Source organism: Venturia canescens, chromosome 7 (assembly GCF_019457755.1).
Source record: "Venturia canescens isolate UGA chromosome 7, ASM1945775v1, whole genome shotgun sequence".
Classification (NCBI taxonomy): Eukaryota; Metazoa; Arthropoda; class Insecta; order Hymenoptera; family Ichneumonidae; genus Venturia; species Venturia canescens.
In genome coordinates this window covers 12238865-12265612 of record NC_057427.1, presented here as the reverse complement: position 1 = coordinate 12265612, position 26748 = coordinate 12238865, and the positions used below count along the sequence as shown (strand labels likewise).

At 44.0% G+C, this 26748-nt stretch overlaps 2 protein-coding genes and 1 long non-coding RNA gene across 4 annotated transcripts in view; 2 read left to right on the top strand and 1 right to left on the bottom strand.

Annotated features, from left to right (window-relative positions):
- Positions 1-1725: 1725 nt before the first annotated feature.
- LOC122413994 (uncharacterized) lies at positions 1726-4408 on the top strand. The gene has a single exon (XM_043424730.1). The coding sequence runs from the start codon at positions 2373-2375 to the stop codon at positions 4308-4310; it is 1938 nt and encodes a 645-aa protein (XP_043280665.1). The 5' UTR covers positions 1726-2372; the 3' UTR covers positions 4311-4408.
- Positions 4409-5024: 616 nt separating this feature from the next.
- LOC122412949 (uncharacterized) lies at positions 5025-6644 on the bottom strand. Its single transcript, XR_006261462.1, has 2 exons — positions 6192-6644; positions 5025-6066 (listed from the first exon to the last, which is right to left on the bottom strand). It is a non-coding gene; the product is annotated as an uncharacterized lncRNA (long non-coding RNA).
- Positions 5984-26748, top strand: part of LOC122412945 (probable serine/threonine-protein kinase DDB_G0282963) — a 40939-nt gene continuing 20174 nt past the window's right edge. The window contains exons 1-5 of one of the 2 annotated variants that reach the window (XM_043422946.1): positions 5984-6100; positions 14016-14542; positions 14906-15397; positions 16202-17979; positions 18585-18697. In XM_043422946.1, coding sequence (XP_043278881.1) covers positions 14153-14542; positions 14906-15397; positions 16202-17979; positions 18585-18697 — 2773 coding nt within the window. In that variant the 5' untranslated portion in view covers positions 5984-6100; positions 14016-14152. Of the gene's footprint in view, positions 6160-14015; positions 14543-14905; positions 15398-16201; positions 17980-18584; positions 18698-26748 lie in introns of both variants that reach the window. The other variant, XM_043422945.1, reaches the window with a different exon arrangement.

Below are 26748 nucleotides of genomic sequence, written 5' to 3'. Positions count from 1 at the left end.
CTTATACACGTGAACTTTAGTGATCAATTACTCGATAACTGTACAGAAGAAAAATCTTAAAAAATTTGTATTGTCAAATTTGCCACTAAAGAATATGTTCACCAAATTTTATAAAATTCTTATCATTTTGAATTTTTTTATGTTTTTAGCATGGTTTAGCATGGCAACATCGTATCGCCTGTGCAATATATCCTTAAACGTGTTTTCTTTAATTATTTATTCAACTGTCACTATTATGTGCAAATGTGTCTATATATGCATATACGGATATACAGAATGCCTGTTAGAAATTTTAGTCGTTCTAACTTCTGATACCCAAATGTGGGTGACTCGATGACATAATTTCATAAGTATTTTTAAATATGGTAAAATTGCCTCTGAAAAACACGGCCTAGCGATCAGGGTTGCGGCATGAATATCGCCCGGATATTATTTTGGTGTTTCTCTACTTCGAGCTCGCCTGGACTCATGTCAAGAGTTCAAACTGGATAGACCATTTGACACGGTACATTTCCGAAGATTCGGGAGCTCGTCAAGTGGTATTTTTGACTAATCATCATGGATAATCAGCCTGTTCGAGTTCAACAGAACTTTTGACAAACCCGGAAATGCTACGAAGAATTTGATGAAGAAAAGCCATGTTGACTCAGGGGAGATGATGCTCTGTCCAGCATGAGCTGATGTCGCAATTTCATGAAGTAACAGTGGAGGAAAAAAAAGCTCAAAATCGCGAATGTCCGTTTCTGGTCGGACAATGTCGCGTTTCCAATAGGCACGAGGAGCCCTTATCGTTCTAAAATCGATGACATCATACTGCGAATCCATAGAGCTGGATTGATTCAGAAACTGTATGCTGATGCACAAATTGCTTTGACCAAAGACGAACATGCGAAAGAAGACGAAAACAAAACTGAAGATAAACAAAGTATGATTTCTTTGCATAAACACTTGCTGATCATCGCAATTACCGGTTACGTTACATCGATGCTGGTATTCTTAAGGTAGGAGTCGCGCGACAATTGATATTAGACGAACTCGTGATTTTTAAATTATATCATTTTTACGTGATAAACTTTCATATGGCTAAAGGATTTAATAGGTTACCGAAGATTATATCAAGAAATTTACGATCAAAAATAGAAATATAACACGGCATCGTATGAGAAACCCATCCCGCCAACACTATGATTGCAGAATTCATTTCCTTATCGATTAGATATAGTTTATGTTAAAATTGCTCCTCATAGATTATATTATAAAGATTCTAATGTGACCATAAAAATATAGGACCATCGACTAATTCGAAGAGAATTTTTAAAATAATCTCGATGAAAACTCAGAAAATGGCAGGAGATCGACTGCCATGAAGTGGCTCGATATACTTCGCAACGTTAAGAATGTATACATATATATATGTATATATTGAAAAACCGGGTCAAATAAGCAATCGTAAGATATTTCTAATCATAAATTATTAAACATGATCTTGTATAAATTTATACGAATACAGTTAAAATTGCCCCAAGATTTATTCAATACAGAAAACCTTTCTTATAACCTATTTTATTTCGACGATTAATAAATAGTCATTTGACCATAGAGTCGCGCGACTCTTACCTTAATCGAACTCGTTGTTCATCAAATACTAAAATTCAAGAAATCAAAAAATCGAAGAGACCGTGTTGTCTCGTTCATATTAACACCAATACTGAGAACATGGAAATAACATCTTTTCATATTCTTATGAAAGCACGCTAGTGGCATCGGTGCACTCGAAAAGATTCGTTGCAATGGATACGATATTAGATGAAAGGTGCATTCGTCCAGAAATATGTTTTTTGCAGTTGGACAAAACGTATGGTTATTATAATCGTACATTGTATACAGGAAATGGCTACGCACGCATTTACGCTAAAAGTATTATCATGTATATCGAATTGATAAGCTGCAGCTTAGGAGGCGAAGGTTTCTTCTCTACCATACTTTGTGGAATCTCCATACACGTTCTGCGAGTGAATTTCGTCGTTGCGTGTTCGACTGTGATGAGAAAAAACGGGACTGATATTATCATGCCTTTTAAGGCCTTTTCACGATTTTATCTATACGCAATGCAACAAACGGATAGAAAGCCTATTCACTTACAGCACGTAGATTATTAGCCAATTAATATTGATTTTGGATGGAACTTGCTGCATTACCTACTGTGCATTTTCCAATTCCTCTAGTCGGTTTGGACACTTCGTTCGCTGGACTTTGTTAGCTGTTTTTATTCGGTCTGTACGTAAATAATTTGAAGGCGATAGGTCAATCGCTTACGTGTCATCGTGTGCGTTAACGGGATCTGGGAACGGAATAACAATCAAAATTGCACAATGAATATTACCCGGATTATTTTGGCGTTTCTCTACTTCGTGCTCGTCTGGACCCGTGTCAAAAGTTCGAACTGGGTAGACCATTTGACACGGTACATTGCCGAGGATTCGGGAGCTCGTCAAGTGGCATTTTTGACTAATTTAATGGAAAATGAAACGATAACGAGTCGAACGGTAAATGATATTCGGAAAAAGTTGGAGAAAGAAATTACCATTCGGGGTATCAACATCGAGAAAGACCCTGATCAAACAAACGATTCACCATCGAACAACGACTACGAGGATTCTTATGGGATCGGTTCTGGTGCAACGCTTTTTCTGCTCGTCCATGGATCTTCTGATACGCCGCCCACTCCACCGTCCAAAAGGTTCGTCAACGCTGTGGCAAACATGGCAACTTTCCACTACAATTCCAAATTTTTGTTTCTGATCGTTAATGAAGAATTGACCGACAGTTTTGAGGATTTGTTAGAACATGCTTGGACAAAGAAGTTGTTGGATTTCACAGTTGTCGAGTGGGTCGAACCAAAAGAGCCACGAACGTTAGAACCGGAACGCTATCAATTGAGTCCATCAATTATTCACCAGTTCAATCCTTTCGCGAAGAAATACACAAAATGTGAATGGTCTGAAAGCAACATTCTTCTGTTTCCTAAAAAATTGGACAACATGCACGGATACCCGCTCAGAATCAGAGCCGTTGATTCCGAGCCATTTACAATCGCCAAGTTTAATGAATTCGATGAGCCTATTAAAGTTGGTGGTGCAAATATGGATCTGCTCTACGCTATAGCCGATAGAATGAACGCATCTTTAAAATTTCTCCCGACAAAGCCCATTGAAGAACGAAATAAATCGATTAATGTTCAGGATTGGACGTATCACCTGGGGGAACTTCAGCAAATGGATTTACATTCTTATTTGTCAACGCGAGATATTTCAGGCAAGTACGGATCGTTACAAACTACTTCCATAAGAATCGCCGAATTTTGTGCAATTGTACCAGTCTTGAGTGCACCTCGATCACACACGACGACATCGCATATTTACTCCTTTTGTTTCTTCAGTGCAATCATTTTGATATACTGGATTGTAAGTCGTGTGCTTGGACTAACTTCTCCTGTTTGGAATCCTCTCAATATTGCGAACATTCTAATCGGAGCTTTCGATGCTCGACCATCACAAAAAAATGTCGAGCGAATCTTGTTCGTGTCCTTGCTCACTGTATCCTGCATTTTTTCGTCTTCTATTTACACCGCCCTTACGAACCTGAGCTTAGAGAAGACGAGTGAAATGGAGTTCGATTCGATCGAGAGTCTCACTCGATCAGGATTCACGCCGATAATCAGCCTGTTCGACTTCAACAGAACTTTTTACAAACCCGGAAACGCCATGAAGAATTTGATGAAGAAAACCCATGTTGACTCGGGGAACATGATGCTTTGTCCACGACGGGCAGCTGTAGAGAAAAATATAATTTGTTTGATGGACAAAGCAAGAGCTGAGGTGGCGATTTCACGAAGTAACAGTGGAGGAAAAAAAAAACTGAAAATCGCGAACATACATTTCTGGTCGGACAATGTCGCATTTCTAATAGGCAAGAGGAGCCCTTATCGCTCCAAAATCGATGACATCATACGGCGAATGCATAGAGCTGGACTGATTCAGAAACTGTATGCTGATGCAAAAATTACTTTGACCAAGAACGAACATGCGGAAGAAGACGAAAACAAAACTGAAGATAAACAGAGCATGATTTCTTTGCATAAACACTTGCTGATCATCGCAATTACCGGTTACGTTACAGCGCTGCTGGTATTCTTAATCGAACTCGTTGTACATCAAATGCTAAAATTCAAGAAATCGAAAAATCGAAGTCGTGTCGCCTTCTTCACATCGGCATCATCATCCAAAAGGAGAAGAAAGAACATTCCATAATTTTTAATCCAAGCACGTTTGTCGTATTAATCATACAAAAGATTGTGTGTCATTAAAAAGTGTGCATCAAATTCACTAAAATAAATAACCAGCACGATAGAAGCAATAATAAAAAAAACGTAATGCGACTTGAATTTTCAAACGTTTACTTACCAATAACCCTTTTTTTGGGAGCCTAGATTTTCGAAAATTTTCAGTACTACGTTGTATCCAATGTATCCGAGGAGGAAAGAGAGAGAGAGAGAGAGAGAGAGATCGATTGATTGTATATTTTCGTCCAAGCACCCTAAAGGGCACAAGACAAAAAATACCACAGTAGGACTTTTTGCAATATAAACAAAATAAAAAGAAAATAAAATGAAATGAAATAAAAATAAAATATAACTAGGAATAAAAATAGTAAGCGAAAAAGAGTGAAGGAAGAATTCACGAATCCCACATAACCTCGTACAGCACTAAAAATGGGACACATCTTCGCTGTCATAGTTGCGAGTTAAAAAGAGAGAGGAAGCAACAAAGATATAAGAACGTGGGAGAAGATATAGAGGAGCATCAGCCCCGGAGAGATTCTCGATTCTCAGCTCTTTCCTCTTTCTCTCTCAATCTCCGTAGCTCTAGGCTCAACAGGTTTTTACAAGAGGGACACTGCGTATAGGCACGAGTGGGTCAGCAGCAGCAGCAGCAGCAGCAACTAATGCTCTGTTCCAAGACCGGTAAGATTAGTATACCTCATTTATTACACATAGAGCATAAATACAGGACATATCGAGTAAAATCTGTTTAATCACTCAGAGACTGTATAATTAAACGAAAGAAAACAAAAAGTTGTTATTTTTTTTAATTTTCAGATGATCGCAAAGAGAAGTCAGCCGAGACGATTCTTTCTCATTTTTCGCCCACAATTTTTCATCCCCATTCCATCGACTCGAGGTATTCCAGTCACTTTATTCCACCACCGGAAGTATCGCGATCACTTTTTCTTCGCTAATCTAACGAATTGCGATGAAAATTTCAACGCACGTATCGGAGTTGCGAGAAAAGTTGTAGGCTCAGCCCCCCGGAGGTCGTTCCGCTCGATTTAATCTCGCGATCGGAGCGTGTCCACCGCGTGAAAATATCCGCGGGGGCGGTCAGGTGAAAATCTTTACTGGCGCGATCAGTGACGAGACGAGGCCGATGGCCACTTAGGTGAGCGGTGTTTGTAATGAAACAGGCGATCCTCCGAAGCTCAGCAGGAGCAAACTACAGTAAATTATCTCTCTGTATATACCTTAACACACATATATATGTGTATAAACGGTATATAGAATCCGCAGAGAGCACGAAAGAAGAAAGTCGAGGCCTACCGGCTCGGGCCCCTCGCGTCAGTCCAGCGACGCCCGTTCTCTCGGATGCACGTCTCCGTACAGTGTTTCATGTACATTCCGTCAAAATCTTGATTCCGCGATTCACCGAAGCGAGCCAAATCCAATGGATTTAACATTAAAATCGATTTGAAAACTGAAATAACATCGAGAGCGATGGAGAGAGAAGGAAAAAATTGACCGGATCCGCCGACGATGATTTTATAATAAATTCATTGATGTCGGGACTTGATAAACTCGAACATCCGAAAAATCACGTTTTTTAAACTCCACGGATATAGTATCAGCGACAAGTGCAAGCTCCGAATACGGAGAGACACGTGCGTGTATGTGTGCGTGGAACTTGCGGATTACGTCTCCTCCCATCGACTCGTCTCTGCACCTTTCGAATCCTGTATATAAATGTATATTTATGCATGAGTAAATGTACGTGTATATAATAGATTCTCAACGTCACATTTCAAACGATTCGTAAATAATCTGTGGTGAGTTAAGAGAATGCGTGAAATACGCTTACGTTAATCTCTCGTATAGTGCGAGATGAATGTGCACTCGCGTGCACGAGATTCTAACCGGCTAGAGATTCGGATCTTTCATCCTCTCTTTTTTACTTTCCTGTTTCGAGGATCGGCTAAGCATGCTAATGAGCGTAATTACGAGGGGCTTGGCCGTGCAGTATTCTGCGAGTTGCGAATTTCGTTAGTTGTTTTGTCCCTGGTCACATTTACCGTCGTTTTTTCCGTGTTTGTTTTTCCACGGAGCGTTGACGCGCTCCGTTTTCATAACTTCGTTGCACAGAATCTCGAAGTTCGATTTTAGTCCGTCGTTCGAGCGTTTTTCCTCCGTAAATCTCGTCCCTTCTCGCTCGTCTCACGAGTATCTCATTTTCTGACCTCCCTCCTTCTCATATTATATTCCGCACGTGAAATTTAATGCTGCGCGAAGGTGAGCCACCGCCCCCCCCCCCCCTCCCGCCTGCGGGGAGGCCTGCCCAACTCGCGCAATTAAGCGCTTTCGTTCGGCTCGCCCGAGTTTTTTCCAAATCCTCGTTCAACTAGTTTTTTTGGAAGTTCGCACGCTCGGTGGAGCCGGTGAAATTAGCATGGAATCGAAGAAAGGGTGAGAACGTTATTCATCTCGGGGTGAAGACACCGCGCGGGAAGGTGGCGATGAAACGGGGCCCGAGAAACCGCCGTTGCGCAGGTGTGTGATGACATTTTTAAGAAATTCCACCGAACAGTGCAACCGAGGGCCGCAATCGGGGCCACGGATATCTGGCCCAATCATTTTCTCCGCATCTCCGATGATCATTTCGCTGACTAAAATTCCTAAAATTACTCCGGTTGTAATCTCCGTAAAGAAAGTCGCCGAGTTTATTGTTCGTACGTGACGGGGGCATGGAATTTTTCAATGAAATTGACCATCAATATGCGCAGGACTTTAATTGAGTCAGCATCCGCGAGCGGCACTCGTTCTCTCCGTTAATTAACTGCTTTTATTGCCTCCCGGTGCAAATGAGGTTATCAAAATCATTCTTTATCACATTTCATTCTATTTTCATAATTCATGAACCCGCGATGATAAATCACGCTCTTAACTGAGATTTCATAGTTAACTGCAGCTGCATGCGCTTGGCACGCTTTTCCGGCGTCTCGTCACGCCCAATTCAACGCTCCATTCAAAGTAATCCCGTTTCAATTTGATTTTATCAAAAATCATTCGAGTTTCGATCGAACTCGTGCTAGAATTTTTATACCCAAGAAAAATAACGTAATGTCATGTCATCTATGCACGTATATTCAACGTACTACATTGTGTGCGGAGAGCGCATGGAATGCAGTCGGCCTAGGTCTCTCTCGATAAAGGGTAAAGAGGGAGGGGGCAGCGGGCTCATGCGTTTTATCCTTTTACGTATATCATTCGTGTACGGCTTCTCGGGAGACCGTCTCGACGTCATTTACTTGTTGTGTCTCTCGCGAAGACGCATATTTCCGGGTCTATTATTCGGAGCAAACAGGCTTTGGCTCTATCGCAACAGACACGTGTCATTTATGCTGCAGTTCGCGAACAATTAGCGCTTGAAGTTATCGGTGAGCTCGATTTGAGCCGCGGACAGACGTCCAAGGAGTCGGATTCTCGTAGATTTTTCAGACTCTTCACTTCGTTAGTGGGCTTTTCCTCACGAATTTAAATCGCTTTAAAAACCACTCGTTTCAATCGCAAATTTTGTATTTGCTGCACCATATCTCGAGTTAGAAAGTACAAACACCGGAGGCCAATTTCGCGGTTGAACGGAAATACAAAAATCTTATAAGTTGACTCCCAACTCCGTCGATTCCGAATCCCCCGATCGGAGGAGAGCTCGCGGAGTCTCTTTATCCGCGGAGATTTTCCTCTCCACTTTTAACCCCGAGCTCTCAAATGAGTTCTGCAGTTCGCATCGCGCGAGGGGCGACAAATTCGAGAAACACGGAAGTCAGTTAACGGCCGGCGATGATTAAGTGCGCGATTGAGATCGCGATAGCGGATCGATAATAATCTCGAGAATCTCAACTGTCCCATTGCCCCGTATTTCACCGTACTGACCTACATTACTCTCAAATGTCATAGTCCTGAGCAAAGAGAAAACGACGATCCCGCGATCGCTGCTTTCCTTCGGGAGGTTCAATTATTTATCAATATAATCATCATTATTTTGACAAATCGTTGAAGAACGATACAGAAACGACGCTAAGAGTCATGAGGAAATATTGCGTTGAATAACGTGCGGACAAAAAAGCCCATTTTTTCTAGCTCCTTGACATTTTCCATTTTTAATAGCCCGTGAATTCCTGGCCCCGTGACCGCAGTGTAAATATTCCCGCGCACTCGGTAACCGTCGGCTGGTAGAAAATCATCATGTCCATTCCCGCCGAAGCGTATTATCGATATATACGTATACAGCGCCGCGTGCATTTGTTCGAGAGCTCGTTGATTTCCACGCTTATACATACGAGGCTCATATTTCTGCGTGCAAATCTATATACATGTGTTTATACGCTCTCGCTAACTCCCGCAATTATTCGTAATAGCGAGAAAGTTGGAGCGCGCGCGAGGGAAGCTTCTTCACGTGTACGCGAGACGTTTGGATTAACATTAATAGCGCTGCGACATCAATTTCGTTGCTGAAACGACGAGGGCGATAAAGTTCGAACGAAAGTCTGCGAGTCCTTTCAATATCTCCGACGCAAGATCGGCGAAAAATTGGAAACGGAGAAAGTCGTCCAAATTTTCACGCGTAACGCCCCCGCAAAATAGCAAAGATGTCATTTCGTGCGGACGAAAACATTGGGACGGAGCGTACGCCCCCGAAAAACTCACAATCGCGTACGACGCAGCCGGAAATAATGAACGCATTGTTTTGGCTCGCTAACGAGCAAATTTTCGATCGCAATTTACTGCTGCTTCGATCGTATAATGGAGATTAGGCTTGTCTCAACGAGAACAAACGACGTCAAAGATCATTGCGTAAGAATCTCAGCCTGAGGAGAGCTCGCCACTCCGTTGCTGGACTGAAAAACTTTCGTATCTCTCCGAGGGCTGCTGCTCCAGCGTAGAACTGAGTTAGGGATCTATCGTTTCGCATGATATATACGTGGCCATGTAAACGTACTTTTCGCTGGCAGCACCACGCGCGTGCACACTTCCTCCATCAACAATGGGGCTGGGAAATAGAACGGATATCGTATTTACCTGCTGTACACAGCAAGCACACACGTTTCTTTGTAACCGGTGGAAAAAAAATCATGACGTTTCACGTAACTTAACGCTTCGTTGCTATTTTTAATCCTTTCATCAATCCAACGACGTCCATTGATCACTGGGACAAAAACAACGTCAAGTCATTTCCAAATTTACCTAATTTCGCAATAGTCCACTGACACTATGACGAATCTCTGCTCGGTCTTGGAAGCATCGGAGCATAAAAAGAACTTCGCTGATGTTTCGCTCGACCGAAACTTTCAATTTATTTTTCTATGTGAAATAAAACGAAAATTCTGTGATGGAAAGGGTCGAGGGATTTTTGAAAATCGAAAGACTGCGAAGATCCGTGAACACGCGTGAATTTAAATATTTTTGTAGTCTCTCGACGAACCTCAAGCCTCCTCATTTCGCTCCAGTTATAAATCCACTGACTCAGTAAAATTCGTAATTAAGTGGAACAAATGCATGAGAAAATGACAGGCCCTGCTGCGAACGAAGGAAAATGTAGAGGAAAGTCGATTCGATTATATCGACGGGGGGGGGGGTTTCAATTACGTATTCTCAATTAAAGCGAATTGTGCTAATGGCATCTGCACACGGTCGTTACGTTCCATTATACACATATACGCATATATAAATTGGAGTGTTATCCGTATCGAGAGCACAGTACTTAAAACTACACAAGATCGCGTCGAGGGCTTCTTATTGGAAGTTTACGCTCCGTATGGCCTGGAATCCGCGAGCTCGTCAGGCGCGCGGAACATATCCTTTTTTTTACACAACGCGCAGAACCCACCGGTTCTGTATTCGCGGCAGAGTGCATTCTTGCACAATGTTTCCTGCACTCCGATAACGAAAAGTCGTTCGAAATCGTTAGAAAATCGAGCAAATTAAAATTGCCTCGATTTCGCTTCCTCGTTGGTGCTGGATTAAAAAACTCGATGAAGTCGATCTATTCGGCTGGTGGGAGGCAAAAGTTTGTCGGAATTTATCAACCTCGACATCTTTGTCAGGGAGACGTGGGAGCGATAAAATTCGCTGTGAAAAAATATTTCGTAAATGAGCAAAAAACTCGTTGAGAAACTTGGGGAAAGCTTTTTTTTTCTATAAATTGTTTAGTCGTTTGTTTAGCTCGATATTACTCGGTGAGAAAATATTGATTCGAGTCACGAAAATGACGGAATTCCCTTCCGCACAGGCCTCGAATTTAATGGCATCGAATAAGAAGAAAGGACTGAGAAAAAAATGGAAAAAATTTATGCAACGGAACGAGCGCTGGGAAACGGGGACCCGAAAGGCTATGAAAATTCGTGTAAATAGGACGTGAAAAATGCATTTAATTGAGCAGTGAAACCGATTTAATTTAACACGATAAATATATTTGATCGAATTCGAATGAATCGGGAGAGGATTTAAGTCGTTTACTTGACTGGAGAAATCTGTTTCATTCGAATTCAAATATATGCGCCGGAGTTTCGTTTAATTAAGCAGGAAAATTTGAATTCTTTTTATAGCTCTGGAATATTTATTTTATTTATTCACCGACGTAATAGGAAAAGCGTTCACGTTCAACGGGCTGACGGAATTTCGTAATTTTTCGCACCGCTGGCTCGAAAAAAGCCTCGAACGAAACTATCCTGGTCCACTTGCAATTTTTTGCACTTTCACAAAATTTCATCAGTGCAAAAGCCGGACAATAAATTGATGCAATTCGGACTAATCTCCATCGTGCATCGATACCCGCATGGATGAAACTCGATTTGGCTTTTGCCACTCCCACACCGTCTACAGTGACTCATTTACCAAAATTCAGAACCGCAAACAAAACATACTTCGAGCCGGAACTTTGAAAATTTTTATACCCCAAGAAATCGTGAAATTTGAAATCGATCAAAACTCGATAGATTCTCCATGCAAACAATGGAAAATCTGCGGTTAATCCGTAGACACCACACTCCCTTTGAGCTCGGTGCAAATTTGCACTTGGATTTTTCAAATCGTTGTTTTTATTTCATCCACGAATGTATGGAATTGATCTTACAACGTGACTTTATAGGGGTAACAATTCTTAGTATAATCGATTACAATCATTTAAAAAATTGAAAAATAAACTTGTACTGTATAGAAAAATGGCCAAATTGGAGAAAGGAATTTTGAAAGCGCCTGTTTTTTTTTTTATTTCATTTTCGTGGACGCAAATTTGCACCAGCGTGTTGTCTGCGGGTTAACATCGACCCTCAAAAATATTTTTAGCACATACAAACATGAAAAAATGTGAAACGATCAGTCCGAAAGGTTTACGATTGCCCAAAGTCTTTGCTCATTTCCGAGAGTATGAAATAACTCGATATTTGTATTTGGTCGCGCAAGCAGGCGATTGGGTTCGAATCGATGGAGGTTCAGACACCGGCGAGCTCGAGACAAGACGAAGAACCGTGTTCTCTGGAGAGTTTCGCATCGAGAATCGAGAATGCGGCGCTCTCGGACGGTTCTCTGTCTTTTTTCTTTCTCCCTCGCTCTCTTCCCCTTTCCCGGGGGCTATGAATTCCGTTACACGCGAGCCCGAGCACTTGTACGATCGTTTCTTCTCTCGTACTCTCCATCTCCTCGTCTCCTCGACCAACAGGTATCTCGCGGTGTGTTCCACGACGAAATTTTTCTTTTCATTTCGTTTTTTTATCCAACCTTCCTCGCCCGTGAGATCCGCAAAGCAACGGAGCAACTTATTTCACGTATACGCATACATGCTCGCGTATCGATTCGTCTCCGTAATAAACACACACGAAAATGCGTGGATGTGTGTCTCGATATGAACGTACGTACATGCGAGGAGTAAAAAATATTCACGTTGTACAACATTCCAACGATTATATGTTTGTTTAATATTTTTTCTCTCGCGCAGCAGCTTAGATTCGAAACTTTTATTCCGTCCCACACTGTTTCTCTGCGGGCAGGCTAACGACACTGTTCCGTTTCCATGGAAATATAGTTAGATGAGCGAACGTCGTGGGATATTCGTCGAATCGATTAATCGCATCTCGGCTCCATTCACTCGGAGGAAACGAGTTGATTTATGCGCCATGAATAATCAAGCGATAACAGTGCTTTTTGCGCGTGAGCACCTTCGACTCAGAGGCCCAAAACGCTCACACACTTTGTTTACTCTTCCAAATATTTCAATCCAGATAAAAATGAGATAAAGTATTTAGGGATCGGACCCGGAGACGGGGAAAAACGGAAAATGGGTTCGCGTGCGTCTGATTATTAAGGCTGACGAGTCCGTAACTACTCAGCCGTTTCTCTCGGAAGGACGGGGGACTGGAGAGCTAAATTGTCTCTCTCGCCGACTCCTCGTATGCATACACGCCATCCAATCGATTACTTGACAGTGACCCTCCCCTCCATCCCTCATTTTTTTCGCTCTCTGCAAACCTCACGGGGTCAATTTCTATACTTTCTACTTCTCACATTCTACGAGATGAGATCGCGCGCAGGATGCGCTTTATGCGGCGAGATGCTGCTGCCTGTTCGAGATAAAAATATCGATACTTTCTCGCGTGCATACATATCGATTAAATGAAATTCTTGTATGCCATTATTTATACGATACCGGGAGCTCGAATCCGCAATCTCTCCAGGGCATTAGCTGGAAAGCTCGAAAGTTTCTTCGCTATTCGTCCTACGGAGTCTCGTTCCTTTTTTTTACACTCTGTTTTTTTCGACACGAATATTCCTTCGTTAATGCGCGTCGTCAACGTTTCTGGAAAGCTGTTCGAAAACTAAGGGGAAAATGATCGCAGTGGAAAGCGTGGAAGATACGATCCTTCTTTCGCGGAAACGAAGATGATTCCTCGGGCCAGGAAATTTAATTGATTCACTTAGTCTCTTCTAACCTAATTAGAATTTTCAAAAAATCGATTTTTTCATTGCATTTTTCGAAAGTATATTTAAAAGTATGAAACTACAATTTTATATAGACCTGAGCAGTCCAAGTGAACTTTTGAGCGACGTTTACTTGGCTGTCTGAGCGCGCTAATACGCGCCGCCCAGTGCGGTACCGCGTACCCGCATTTTTTTAAACGCGTTTTTCTCAAAATTACGTTTTTCAACGGCTCGTTGATCCGAAACTATTCAACCGATCTTTACCAAAATTTTACCACGTGTTCTTTGTGTCAGCAGAATTATTTTTTTTTTGCAGAAAACGATGAAAAAAACGTGCTTTTTCGTAGTTTTCGGAAAAATGGCCGGCATTTTGTGGTTTTTGAAAAACTACCTATTGAATCTAAAACGATTTTTATTTTTTTTCTCTCATCATCCATTCCAGAGATTTTATCGCAACGGGGCGCACCCAATTTTTTTTGGACCTGTCTTCACCCCCATTTTTCCGTACGAAGACTGCTGAATCAAATATTTATAATTTACACCGGTTAAAAAAATTCGTGAAAATGGTCTTTTCAATGCCCGTCTCATTATTAATTAACTCCACTTCGTACTGAGATTAGGCTGATTATCGGTGGCCCATTTCAACGGGACTTGATATTTCTGTAGTTCACTGGAACAGTGAGAATTCGTTTAATGCATTTGTCCTCGTTTACAGGAAGTAGCGGAGCGCAAGATTTCGTCGTGTATAAAGATCAAAGGCGAAGAGCTGCGAGGGAGAGTGCATCCAGGAGCGATGAATGGCACATCGGATTGAGGACGTGATCTCGGGCCGGCGACGAAAAACTCGGAGAAATGGCTTCGGCGACGGCGTGTAATTTCAGGCAAAAGGAGCTCTCGAAAAACGAGCCCGATTTCGTGACCGTCGTCAGCGTTGGAAATAATCAGCAACCGATGACAGCTGACAACTTTGTGACGGTCCTTTCGATCGGTACGATAGAAAAGAATCTTCTGCAAAATGATGCTTCAATGCCTGCCAGTGTGATCAGTAACTCGGACGTGCATCCGGAGGAAGAGGTCGAAGTTTTCAGACTTCCCGGTGAACCACTTGGCTTCGGTCTCAAATTCGAGGGAGGCGCTAAAAATGCCGAAAAAGTCAAAAGACTTTTCGTACAAAGCTGCGCCGAACAGAGCCCTGCGAGCAGAGCCAAATGCTCGTGGGGAACCATTGGCGAAGGTGATGAGGTTCGTAGAATTATTCTCACGACGGCATCCAAACGCTCTTCGTCGATTTCCATTTCAACGCTCATTCGATGACATTCAAGTTCTCATAAAAATATGATTTTCAATTTCTGAGAAGAAAGAACGTTTTTATAATCTTATTTATGGTTTTTCTCACAATATTTTAAGCTACTTTTAAGTTCGTGGTGAGCGATCATTTCGTTTTCCTGTTCGATGTAATCGATCACAGTAATTTGTGTCAGAATTATGAGGGAAAAAGAGTTTTTGGTTGATTGGAAAGTGACAAATTTCTGTTGAGAAATAATATGATGAGATTCGGGTTTAAAGTAATAATGGCGAATAAAGATTGTCGTTAACATTAAACAGGTACTGTCGATCGACGGAGTTCCAGTGACCCACATGAGTCGTCTAGACTGTGTCAGACTTCTGAAAGAGTCGCAGTTGGTGATAAAATTGCTCGTCAGATGTCGGGGCGCTCTGAGGCCGGAAGTCGTGAGTGCGGAGCTCAAATCACCGCCGGAGAATACAGCGAAGTGCGAAAAAAAAATTCCACCGGAATTGCCATCGGTGCCGCCGCCTGTGCCGCCTCGGAAATTGCGTCACGCTCGCGGTTCCGGGGACGGCGAGGCTAATCCAATTCCGGCTAAAAAAACTTGGAACGGAAGTCCCGTGTCGAGTGGATCCTCCTCCCAAAATGATTCTCCGCAATCCAAACAAAACTTTCAAATTGTTGGCTCGCCGAGAAATTCGAAAATTAATGAAGAGTCCTCGCTGATGAAAAGTCCTCAAGGCTCACCAAACGGCTGTCCGAAAAAATCGCTCAGCGAAAGATCGCCGGAATCAACGAAATGCAAACAGGTCTCGAGTCTCATTCATTTAATTTAGACAATTTTTTAAAATATTTTAGCAATTGAGATAAACGAATCGATTAAAGTAGCTCGCCCGTTCGATAAAGTACGGTGAAGCTTCACTTTTTTTACGGTAAATGATAGTTTAAGGTCCCCTGATCACGGTAAGCACAGTTCCAGGGCCTCTTGCGGAGCAAAATTTACAATTTTGAGTTTTTAACACGGTACCCTGTGAGAGGGCTCACAATAGTATTAATTGTGAAAAAATTGCACGGTCTTGGAGCTTCGGAAAAGTTTATATCGTGAAGAAAATTTATCGGAGATTTCGTTTCTTTATAAAAAAACATTAGCTTACGAGGTTTTTGAGAAAGAAAACATGAAAAAACTTAGTTTTTGACGTGTCTGTCATTACGTTGGTAACAGCTGTTTGAACTTCGGGCAAATTCAAATTCACTTCAAATTTGTATTTGAAGTGTCATCGGTATCGACTCAATCATTAACTAGTCAAGTTGAAATATAAATTTGATCTTTTATGATATTTTTAAAGCATTTTATTACATTCTTCTGATAAAAATATTCTCAATGTGAGTGTTTATTAATTTTATTAATAATTTAGACTTCGAATTGATCAACGTAAAGTAGTTGCAAACTTGACTAGTCGTAGAACGGGCGAGCTACTTTAAATTTTCGTTCCCTTATTTGAAAAAAAAGCTCAGAAATGAAAAGTGAGATTTTTTTCACGTGACTCGTATAGTTTAACCTGGGTTCTCGTATCCTCGGAAACTGACTAAAATTGCACGTCTAATATTCGCAGGAGCCACCGGAAGCGATGGTTTACCTCGACGCGCGTTCGCAGGACGGTTCGAGTACGCACGGAAGCACATCGGACGACACGGGAAGTTCGATGTCAACGGTCGTCGACAGATTTTCTTTGAGCGATCGATTTTCGACGGTTTCGACGACGTCGACGACGTCCGGCGGGGCGGTCGAGCAGAATGGTGGTGGGGATCGGGCGCTCGAGGAGAATCCCGAGGAGACGTTCGGTCCTCGTGACATGGCGAGGCTGCCAACGCTGGAGCATTTGGAAAAGGATTTTTTGACGAATCCTTCGGAATATTTGTTGAAACGTTTGGCCAATTCGGAAGCTGTGACACACGTGGAATCGCGCGGAGACGCCGGCGCTGTCGTCGAAAAAATAACGGCAGTTGTCGCCCCCAATACGATACTCATCGAAGAAACGATGACGTTGCAACCGCCGTTGAGCTTCCAGGACGCGCCGTTGAGTTACGGTCACGAAACGCGACCGGGGCTCGTCTACACAGCTGAGTTGGCCGCCGATTCAACGACCCATTTTCGACCGATACGCGACGAAGCGTCGGTCGTCGAGTGCGTCAACGGTGGAGTTGGAAATTCTTACAGAGCTTCTTACGAAACTATCGTTTCCCCCGTAGCCCCGAAGTTACCGATTCGTAATCACGTTAACAGAATACCGGTTAATCAGCAAAAAGATTCGACGATCGTACCAGAAAGCGTGGAAAGCGAGACTCATCACTCTCGGGAGATGCCCGTGCCGAGAGAATCCATCGATCGAGTCGCGCCGCTCCTCCCGCCGAAACCGTTGCCCCGAAAAGACATAAAGCTCAAGAGAAAAAGGCCTCCGCCTCCGCCGCCACCGCCACCGCGGCGAGAGCCTCCGCCTCCGGTTCCCGTCAGAAATCAACCCGAAGCGATCAAAGTTTCCAGCACGTCTCCGAATGGCCGAGCACTCTTCAAGGGAGATTCTAAAGTCTCGGAGAATACGAGTCTCGACGAGGACTCAACGGCATCAACCAATTGCGGCAACGACGAGAGTCTCGAGGTAGATGACAACGAAGATACCCTCTTGACCGACGGTGACGAGCGCAACACTCCACGAACGAACAAAGTTCTGGAAATCATCGAAATGAAAAAAAACCGAGCTTTCGTCGAGTCGACCGAGCAAATGTCACCCTCGAAAAAAAACGACGGTACTCCAAAGACTTGCCCGGTGCGAAACGGCGCCTCGATCCTTCCCGCGCCCAGAGAAAAGCGAAAAACTTTTGAGCACAAACGAGGAGAAACGATATCGACCGATCTTGACGATTCGGAGGAATCGAACAGCTCGGAAATTTGGCAAGAAGCGAAAGACCATCAGGACAGCAGTGAAGCCGTTACCAGCGACTTACAAACAGCGAATGTACTCGATGCTTCGGACGACTCCCCGCGAGATCAATCAGCCACTGGTAAAGAGGCGAATCGATCGAGAGACGAAAAAGAAAAGAAGAACGAGGAGGACGATGAAGAAGACGACGACGACGACGACGACGACGACGAAACTTATCGATCGTTGGACGAGATCAAAGAAGATTTCAAGAGCACCGAGAGCAACGGGACTTTGAGCGAAAGCTCCGAAGACGACGATCTGAGCAGGCAACGAATTTGTGAGAATCCGGAAAACGAGAGAGACTCGACGAGCGACGACAGCGAGGATAACGCCGATGATTATTATTGGCAGAGTAATCTAGCGACCATTGGCGAAGAGGAGGAAAACTCCTCGTTGGAATACACAAATGCGTAAGCTACGAGCGTCATTTATTCTCCGTAAAAATGAGCTCAAAATTGAGTTTCCAATTTTCTTTCGATTTTCATCATCCTCGCAAATAACCTCACGGAGAAAAGTTCTCGTTTTTTTTTGCAATCCCGTAAACGAGCTTCTGGCACAGGTAATTTCCACTCGTTTATTTGTGCGCGTTAATTAAGCTAACTGCTCGAACGAGAGTAATTCGAGTAAACTTTTGCATCCTGTTGAGAGCGCCAGCAGGTTCGATTAGCCGGAAACGATAAAGATACACACAAAAGGAGAAGAGCGATCGGGCGTCGGAAAACACACGGAGTTATGTCACCGCGAGAGTAAATACACGCGTGTACGCGCCGGCGGTCGAAAGTAAAGGTTAATTGGGTGCGCTATTGACTGAGCGAAAAGATAAAATAAAAGAATAAAAAACGAGAGAAATAGAGGGAGAAAGAGATAAAGCGAGAATCGAACGTAACGCAGCAAATCGGTGAAATTTGTGAGGCTTTTTCGATGGGAAAATTCTCGTATGAAATTAAAATCGAAAGGAGATCTGCTCGGGGGGAGTTGGCGCGAGCTAATCGCCGATAAATATTTATCGTTGCAGCAACAAGGACGTGAACAATTGCGAAGACAAGTCATCGTGTCTCGGGCGAGTCGAGTTAAAGAGTGAAACAGCGCGGGGGTGTGCGCTCGAGATAACTGAAGCGATGAAGAATGGTGAGTACGAGCTCCGCTATGAGATCGAGTCTTTTTATTAGTTATATTACATGTTTTTTAATAACAACAATAACGAAGGAAAACAGTACGGGAATATCGATCCCTCGATCGTGCATATTAAGGCCGAGACACACCCTTGGAAATAAAATACTGAGAAAGAACGAGAGGAAGAAAAGACGGATAATATAAAGAGGGACGGAGAGAGACCCACGCGTTTTGCTCAATCGCGACGAATGCTCGGCGCACCGCACATTTTACCGTGCAAAAGGTTACCCGGGTGTCGTCGCGTTTCAATCGTTTTTTCTCTTCCGTTTTTCGTCTCTTGTTATTTGACGGTGGGTGTCGATGCAATTTTAACAGTGCGACCGTGATTGGTGCGTTAATCGAGCGTGTCATAAGATCCACGAGACGCTCGGCCGTTGCTCAAGATGCATTTCTGCAATGGCCGAAGCTCCGGCGCGCGCGCGCGGGGCAAAGAAATCCGAGACAAAGAGTTTTTTCTCGACGAATCGCACGATCTTGTCAAACGCGTTTAACTCACGGAAAATCGATGCCGCGCATAGATGAAAAAGGAGGCGAGAGTCGCAATGAAGTTGCAAATGATTTATCCAATTTATCCAATATCGAGCGGAATTCCACGCTCGCGATTCCCACGCGCGGGATAGCAATGTCCGACTCCAAAGTCTTTCTCCGTCTGCCCCCCCCCCGCTTTTTTCATTCTCATTTTCGCCTCAATCGCGCCCGTACTTCATCGTTTACGATCGAATCGAGGCATGTGTGACTCTCCCGAGGTAAAACGGGGGGCGCGAGGGACCACTCCTCGAAGGTGGAAATGACCGAAGTTGGCCCCGTGCATTGACTCCGTGCAGACACACGCTCTCGAACGTGCGGCTTATCAGAAGGCGATAATTACGTAATTCCGCGTGTTAAATAATCGGCTTTCGGTTCATTTCTGTTCGCTCGGAGCTGACAATATAGTGAGCGGTAAGGGTTCGGTATAAGCCGCGGGGGGCAAAAAGCGGGCCAGTCGAATGTCAAGAATCGCGGATTAATTGCGGGCCGCGCGCGGCCGCGGTAATTCAATTGAGAAATGCGGGCAAATGCGCAGTGGAATAAGTAAAAATTCTGCTCCGTAATCGCGTGCTTTGGTAAAAACACACACGCGAAGCGGGCCGATGTTACGGGCGAGGGTTCGCGGTGGGTGTGAGAAAAACCGGCTCCTCCGCGTCAGCGTTCAAGCCCTCTTTGCCTCCCACTCCGCCCCGGCATATTTCGTTCTCCGTACTTGGCTGCTGTAGTCGCGCTGCGCCCGGGAGAGCTCAAGAGAGGTGAAAATTGACGCTCCTTCTCTCGCGCGCGAGTCTCGTTCACGCGAGTGTTCTCCGCGTGTACCCGTACCAACAGAAACACAGAGAAATACGAGCGCGCCGGAGAGAAATGAGATGGCGCGAGTGTGGGTGGCTGGCCGAGAGCGTTTGCCCAGTGGAGAGAGCACACCGCGACGAGAGAGGTCTGCGCGAGCCCTGCGGCTCTTACTTGGTAGTCACAACAATATGGCGTTACTCTTTCCTCTCTCTTTCGAGCGCGCGGGCTCAACGTTGCATGGCTCGGGCACACAGCATCTCTCGATTCTTCACCATTGCTCGAGCTTTACTCACCGTCCCAACACTTTATTTCCGTCTCTCTTTCACCAACGTACGAACGATCACCAGTGGCTGACCGCTCTCAAGGTCTCATTCCCCCTTATAATCGCGAGAGTCCGCGCTCTCGCGCGTACTCGCCTTTTCCTTCCTTCCTTTTCGAGATCTCTTTCCCTGTTACATCGCTTCGTATATATACTCTCTCTGCCAACCTCTCGCTCTCTGCATGTCCTACGTACTTGGAGACTCGCACTGGCCAACGAGTTTTCGTACCTATACAGATATAAAAGGAGGCCTCCATTCGCGAGTATACTGGACACACCGTGCGCAGATAAGCGTTCCCTTTATATATGTGGCATGCGAGATGCGAGACTCACTCAAACTCTTACGACTCTATACACGTGTACTCGCGGGGCTTGAACATATATTCAGGCGAATATGCACACATACGGAGCGTATGCATATTTATTAGTTGGCGGTATATAGATGATTACATGAGAAGAGTTTATAAGATAGGGCAATTGCGCGCTCCGGGGGAATCGAAGAAACTACATTCCTCGAGAAGGTGGAGAACGCGCGTGCGTCTATACGCTCGTATATAGGGTAGAGGGAAGCAGAGTAAAGGAGAGAGAGAGAGAGAGAGAGAGAAAGAAATGCAAGGTCCTTGGCTGCACTCGCTGGATGAAGCAAACCCTCCTGGTGCCCATTCCCTTCGACTAGTATTATACTGACCTAAAGATTACTAGCACAGTCGGGAACGACGAGGAGATCGAGATTCTCGAGGCGAAATAACGAGAGTCGAAAACACATGGCGCGGCGGTTTTAAGGTCCTGGTGCACGCGAGATCAATTCTTGGTGCGATTTGAAATCTCGCTGCAACGGGACTCGCGTTTCTGCGTCGATGTTACCTTTTCGGTTTTCAAGTTCGATTAATTTTACTCCGGATATGCTCTTTCCACCAAACGCGAAAGTTTGTCGCGCGGAAATAACTGCGGGAGTGGGTTTCTCCTGCGGCGAGCATTCGTGAGCGAAATACCACATGAATTTTATATGTACTTTATTGAGCAGAAGTGAGGAAAGAGGGATCTTTCATAAAATCAAAATGTCGCTCATATTTTTTCAAGCGGGAGTTGTTTCATTTGCATTGAAATGTACGCGCGTGTGCGCACGTTGCATAAAATATCTATATATAGAGCGAGGCTCGCGGATGTTCGTGAGAAAGGCGTGACACCAAAAGTGAGGGCGAGTGAGGGAGAAAGAGAAAGAAACACAGACTTTGAGGCACCGCAACTCCAAGATCGTAAAACGTCCCTCGCGCGACCGCGACTCGGTTTCGTTTCGTCTCGAATGGAATAAGAAACGCGACTCGCTCCGCTTCGAATTCCCGAGGGATTCAACAACGTCGAAATTAATGAAGGCTCGAAAAAAGGGCCTGGAGAGCACGCTAAATCGGGCGAGATTTAACGGAATAGGAAGCAACGCGTTTCGAGTCCGAAAGCGTTCGCTGCGCGCCTATTCGGACCATCGCGGCATTCGCGTTGCAGCTTTTCTCAAGCTTTCGTCCAACGATTCTTGCCACGTGAATTTTCGTACGTATTTATGTGCACCGAGAAGAGAAATGCGCTCGTTGCATAGCACAAATACCATTTCCCGGTAGATACAGAGAAAAGAATCTCTCCTGCGAGCGTCTCTCGTCCCCTCTCTCCGAGCGACGTGCTTTTTTCGCCTCTCTTTTACTCCTTCGCTCCTCTCCGAGATCGTCTCTTACATTCGCCTGGACGAGGAAGCTTCGCGGATGACTTTAAAGGGTGAAGGAAACGACAACGAGAGAGAGAGAAAAAGGACAAGAAGACGAGCCGCTATATCGCCAATGGCGGAATTATCCATCTCCCTTGCTCTCTCTCTCTCTCTCTCATTCCCTTTATCTTTCTCTGCCTCCCTCTCTCTCTCTTTTCTCTTTCCCGGAGGTTATGGCTCGTCGCAAGTTATGCCAAAGGATACACAAGCTTGTGCACCAGGACGTACCGACTGTACTCAACTCTCCGCACACATCAACGCGCTCACAGTTCTTATATGCGCTTCTTTCTTCCCTGTCGTTGTTGTCTCGTTATTTCTTATGCCAGAATCTCTGCGTACGCGCTTAACCGCGTCCTACCGAGGGAAAGAGAGAGAGAGAGAGAGAGACGTGGACGGAGAGGAAAGGACACCCTGGAGATAGAACCTCCGGCTACGTAAAGTACTGTACAATAATCTTATCCCCTTTTATAAAAGAAAAAAGTCCTTTGCCAAGTTTACTCATCGGCCGTTTACACTCAACTTTCCAAAGTAAACTCAATTATCCAAGATTTTCTTAGTATTTCTCTCCTTTCGTCGAATCATTTTTTTCAGTTCGATACAAATAATTGATTTTGATTTTCTGTGCTTCGAACAATGCTGCGCCTGATGACTAAATTCCTCAGTTCCACGGAAGATTATTCGGGGATAAAGTTGTTCGAAAGAGAGTCTGAAAACTAACGTATTTTTCATCTAGAAAGAGTCGGAAAAAAGCTCCTGATTTCGAGGCTGAATTTCGGAGTGGGGAAGATGTTTGCAAAGGAACACAATCATGGTGGCTGAAAAGGGATTAAACCCGCGCCTCTTCCGCGCGAGAGGAGCGCCCTCTCTCTTTCTCTTTCTTCTTTCCCCCGTATACTTTGCGCGAAGAGTTTGTGCTCTGGGCTCTTGCTGGCTCGTTTCTGTTTGCCGATCGTGTGTTTCTCATATCGTGCAAGAGAGAACTCGCTGGCAGTTTCCTCGCGTTTGCCAGTCTCGAGTCGACTCTCCTCAAGTCAAATTGTACTCGCGTTAAACTCGCCGGCTTTCTGTACCCCGCTCGCGTTCACATTCCCGTTTTTTCTTCTCTCTTATTCCTCTTTTCTCAATTCGTTATCACGATTTTCACACTCGAGAATTTCGAACATGTCTATCGACTCGTGAGTTTCATATTTTTGTGCATTTTCTGTGGATTTGTGGGAACGATACGCCAGTTTTTCCTGACAAAGAGGTAATTATAAAAGCCCCTGAAACGATGGAACTTCAACACTTTTCCATTTGAATATAAATACCATGCCGGGTACTTTTGTCGAGGAGCCAAAAATCAATTGCAAATCTTCCTACGCTCCTTCATTCCCATCGCAGTTTATCGCCTCACTAAACATTCACGAGAATTACGATTTTCCACGTCAGTCGCGTGCTCGTCAATGATAGATAAATACGCTCAGCGACTTCCTTTGTTTTCCTCGAGGGAGTATTGCACGCTTAGTTTACGCCTGGCTCCCCGCAAATATATCAACAAACGGAAAGAAAAATTGGAAAGTCACGCTTCTACGATTCACTTGTCTTCTGCTCTTTGTATTTCGGCCCCATTTTTTACACTTTCTGGCTTTTCGTGACGAATCGCTCAAATGAGAACAAAATCCGGCAAAATTTTATCGCTGAAATAAATGAGAAAATAAATTAATGGAAGATTGAAAAACCGAGAGGGAGATTACATAGTAACGAGGCTCGTTCTGGAGGAGGAACATTTTTTTGCCCACGAGTTTCAATCACAGTTCCGTGTTCAATCACATTTTGCTATTGTGTGTTGAATATAAAACTCGCTCGAAAATCATCCCATTAAACGAGTAAGATATTGAGACACCGATGAAAATCGTTTCGAGAATAAATTAACCTTTTTTTCTATATCGTAAGCCGTTCGTTTGCTCAGCTGAGCGAAATTGGAAGATTAAGCTTTGAGGAATTTCAACCGTAGACAGACGACATTTTTCAGGCGAACTTTTTCATAGGGAAATTTGATGCAAATGAACCTGTCAAGAATCAAGTGTCTTTTGCCGCCCGGAAGAAAATTCTTTATGGAGATTCGTGAATCTAAGATTTCATTACCACGAGATTGAGCTTGGCGTGTCTCAAGTTGAAACGCGATGGATCGAAAATTCCAATAATTCACGATTTTTCAATAAAAAATTTGTATTCTAATTTGAAAAATAAATTTTCCAAAACCTGACTAAATGGGAGTAGCATTTTGGTCGAGTATTCACCAGAGCAAAATCGTCGAGTCGAGGGCTAACCAGCACCGTGCACGAAATGACGAAGAATTCCATCGGAATTAGCGAGTCTCATTCATCGCAGCTTTTCAATATGAGTGAAAGACGCGAAGGCGCGCATCGTAAAAGAAAATTGCTTCGAACGACCTTGACTGTAGGAACAATGAGAGTTCCGAGGTTGACGTACCTCGGAGATCTCGCTCTGGCGAAACGAGCAAGGAAGAAAGAGGGCGCGACGAGAAATATGGACTCGGGATGATGCTCGACAGATGGCTTTAGAACGTGATATTTTTAAAAATACGCTTCGATATGCGCGCATGGTAAGCTGAGAAGCGCGTGGCGGTTCACGTCTCGATGTCGTCGTTGAGGGCTGCCATAACGTTTGCCGAACAAGGAAAAGGGCTTCCGAATGCTTCTCTCCGCGCACTTTATACATAAACATAGGAATTTATATTTATAGACGTTACCCATATTTATTGGACCATAAATACTCGAAATTTACGTCGATATTTTTCAAACATCACGCGAGATCCCCTAAAAACAAGGTTCCAATGTCAAAAGCACTGAATTTCCTCATTCGTCATTCTATTTTTAAACGTTTCAAAATAGTTTGAGATTCATAGCATCGAAGACGAAGCGAATTGGAGATAGCGTCCTTTCCGGAGGATCAATAATTACAACGGCTCATTTCGGAGGTTGAGCTAGCCAAGTGCCTTAATAGGATACTTCAATGCTTCTGGTATCCTATGAACCACAGCTGTCAAAAATTAGAGAATGCTGTCAAGAAACTAGAGGCAAGTACATTCGTGCCCTTTGGGCAGTCACCTGTAAAATCATGGAAATCAATGGTTCCGCGATTGAAGAGAAACAAAACGTTGTCAAATAAATGCAGAGGTTGCCAAACACATCGGATTACGAACGAAATAAAAAATTACGAAAGCAGAAAAATTGGACGGAAAAAGGACAAAAAACACAGAGACAAAACATTAAATAAATAAATAGCGATAGAAAAAATTGAGATTGCAAAAATTGCAAAAAATTATAGCACGCTTCGGTGCTTCTGATATCCTATGTACGGATCTATATATAAAAGAGTGAATATATATGCGCTATGTTCGGCAGCTGGCTGGCTGGATTACACACACCTGCCTTTCGACTAACTTTTTTCGTTTCTTTTTCGTTTCTCGTTCCTCCTCATTCTCGTCTTTCATTCGGCCCAATGGAGTTTCGGTTGCAGTGACCAAAGGATGTATTCATTCGCATAGTAGCCGAGGTAGATTACGAACGTCAAAGGAATCGACTTGTCACTTCATAAAAATCGTTCCTCGTTGACGAGAGGGCGACATTTTTTACTTCTTTATTCTCGTCTGCGCGAGCGTCGCGCGGTACAACTCTTTTTCGACGCAGAAATGATTTTCGTGTTTCTTTTTTCGTTCGCGACTCGATATTATCAGCGGCGAAGTGCGTCCGGCCGATTTGCTAATCCGTCTTTCTCGTTTCTCCTCCCATTCGTTTTTTTTGCTTTCTACTCGCTTCAGTCATTATCGAGGCTGCCGCGATGAGAGACAGAATGTTTCGTCACGAAGCCACTTCAGCCTCTGTCCTTGCTGATTATCGCTATTTTACACTCGTCCAGTCGAACAATCTTAGAAGCACACTCGCCAAATGTTATCCTGCGACCTCGCACAATAACGCCCACGCGCGGATTGCGCTCCCCGAGGTCGCCCTGCTCGCAGTAAACTTTCGTTAATGCGCGAATAATTCGACGTGAAATTCAACCTTTTAGTCCAAATCCTCGCGGGAGTTTGGTGCATTTTTATCGCGCTCATTTGGAGTGCAGCGCTCTCAATTATTTCGATGAAATTCCATCGCCCCGCGGGGCCGGAGTTCATTTATCGAGAATCATGCACGTTTTTTTTTTAGAAGACGGACAAATAATGGTTTTTTTCCATCGAGAAATTGTTGAAATCTTGGGCTCTGAAGATCGACATTAAATCGAGGCCACAAGAAGCTCATTTTTTCTCCTCGTGGCTCGTTTTGTCATCCCTTTGTGCGGATGACGAGTTTATGCAACGTTCGCGAGAAGCCGGCGCTCTGGACGAAAGAATGAAGAAAAAAGCGAGCGAGGGCGAGCGAGGGGCGAGGAAAGAGCGCGGAAGCTTGAAAGAGCAACAAGCAGAAGCGCGTGGCACAATTAATCCATTCATCGCGAGAGATATCTCTAACTGGCCGCGTGCGCTTAATAAATTCACGCACGAGACTCTCGGCGCGATTATTAAAGGAGTCGAGTGAAAGAAAAAAACGGAGCGATGCCGAGTGAAGGGGAGAG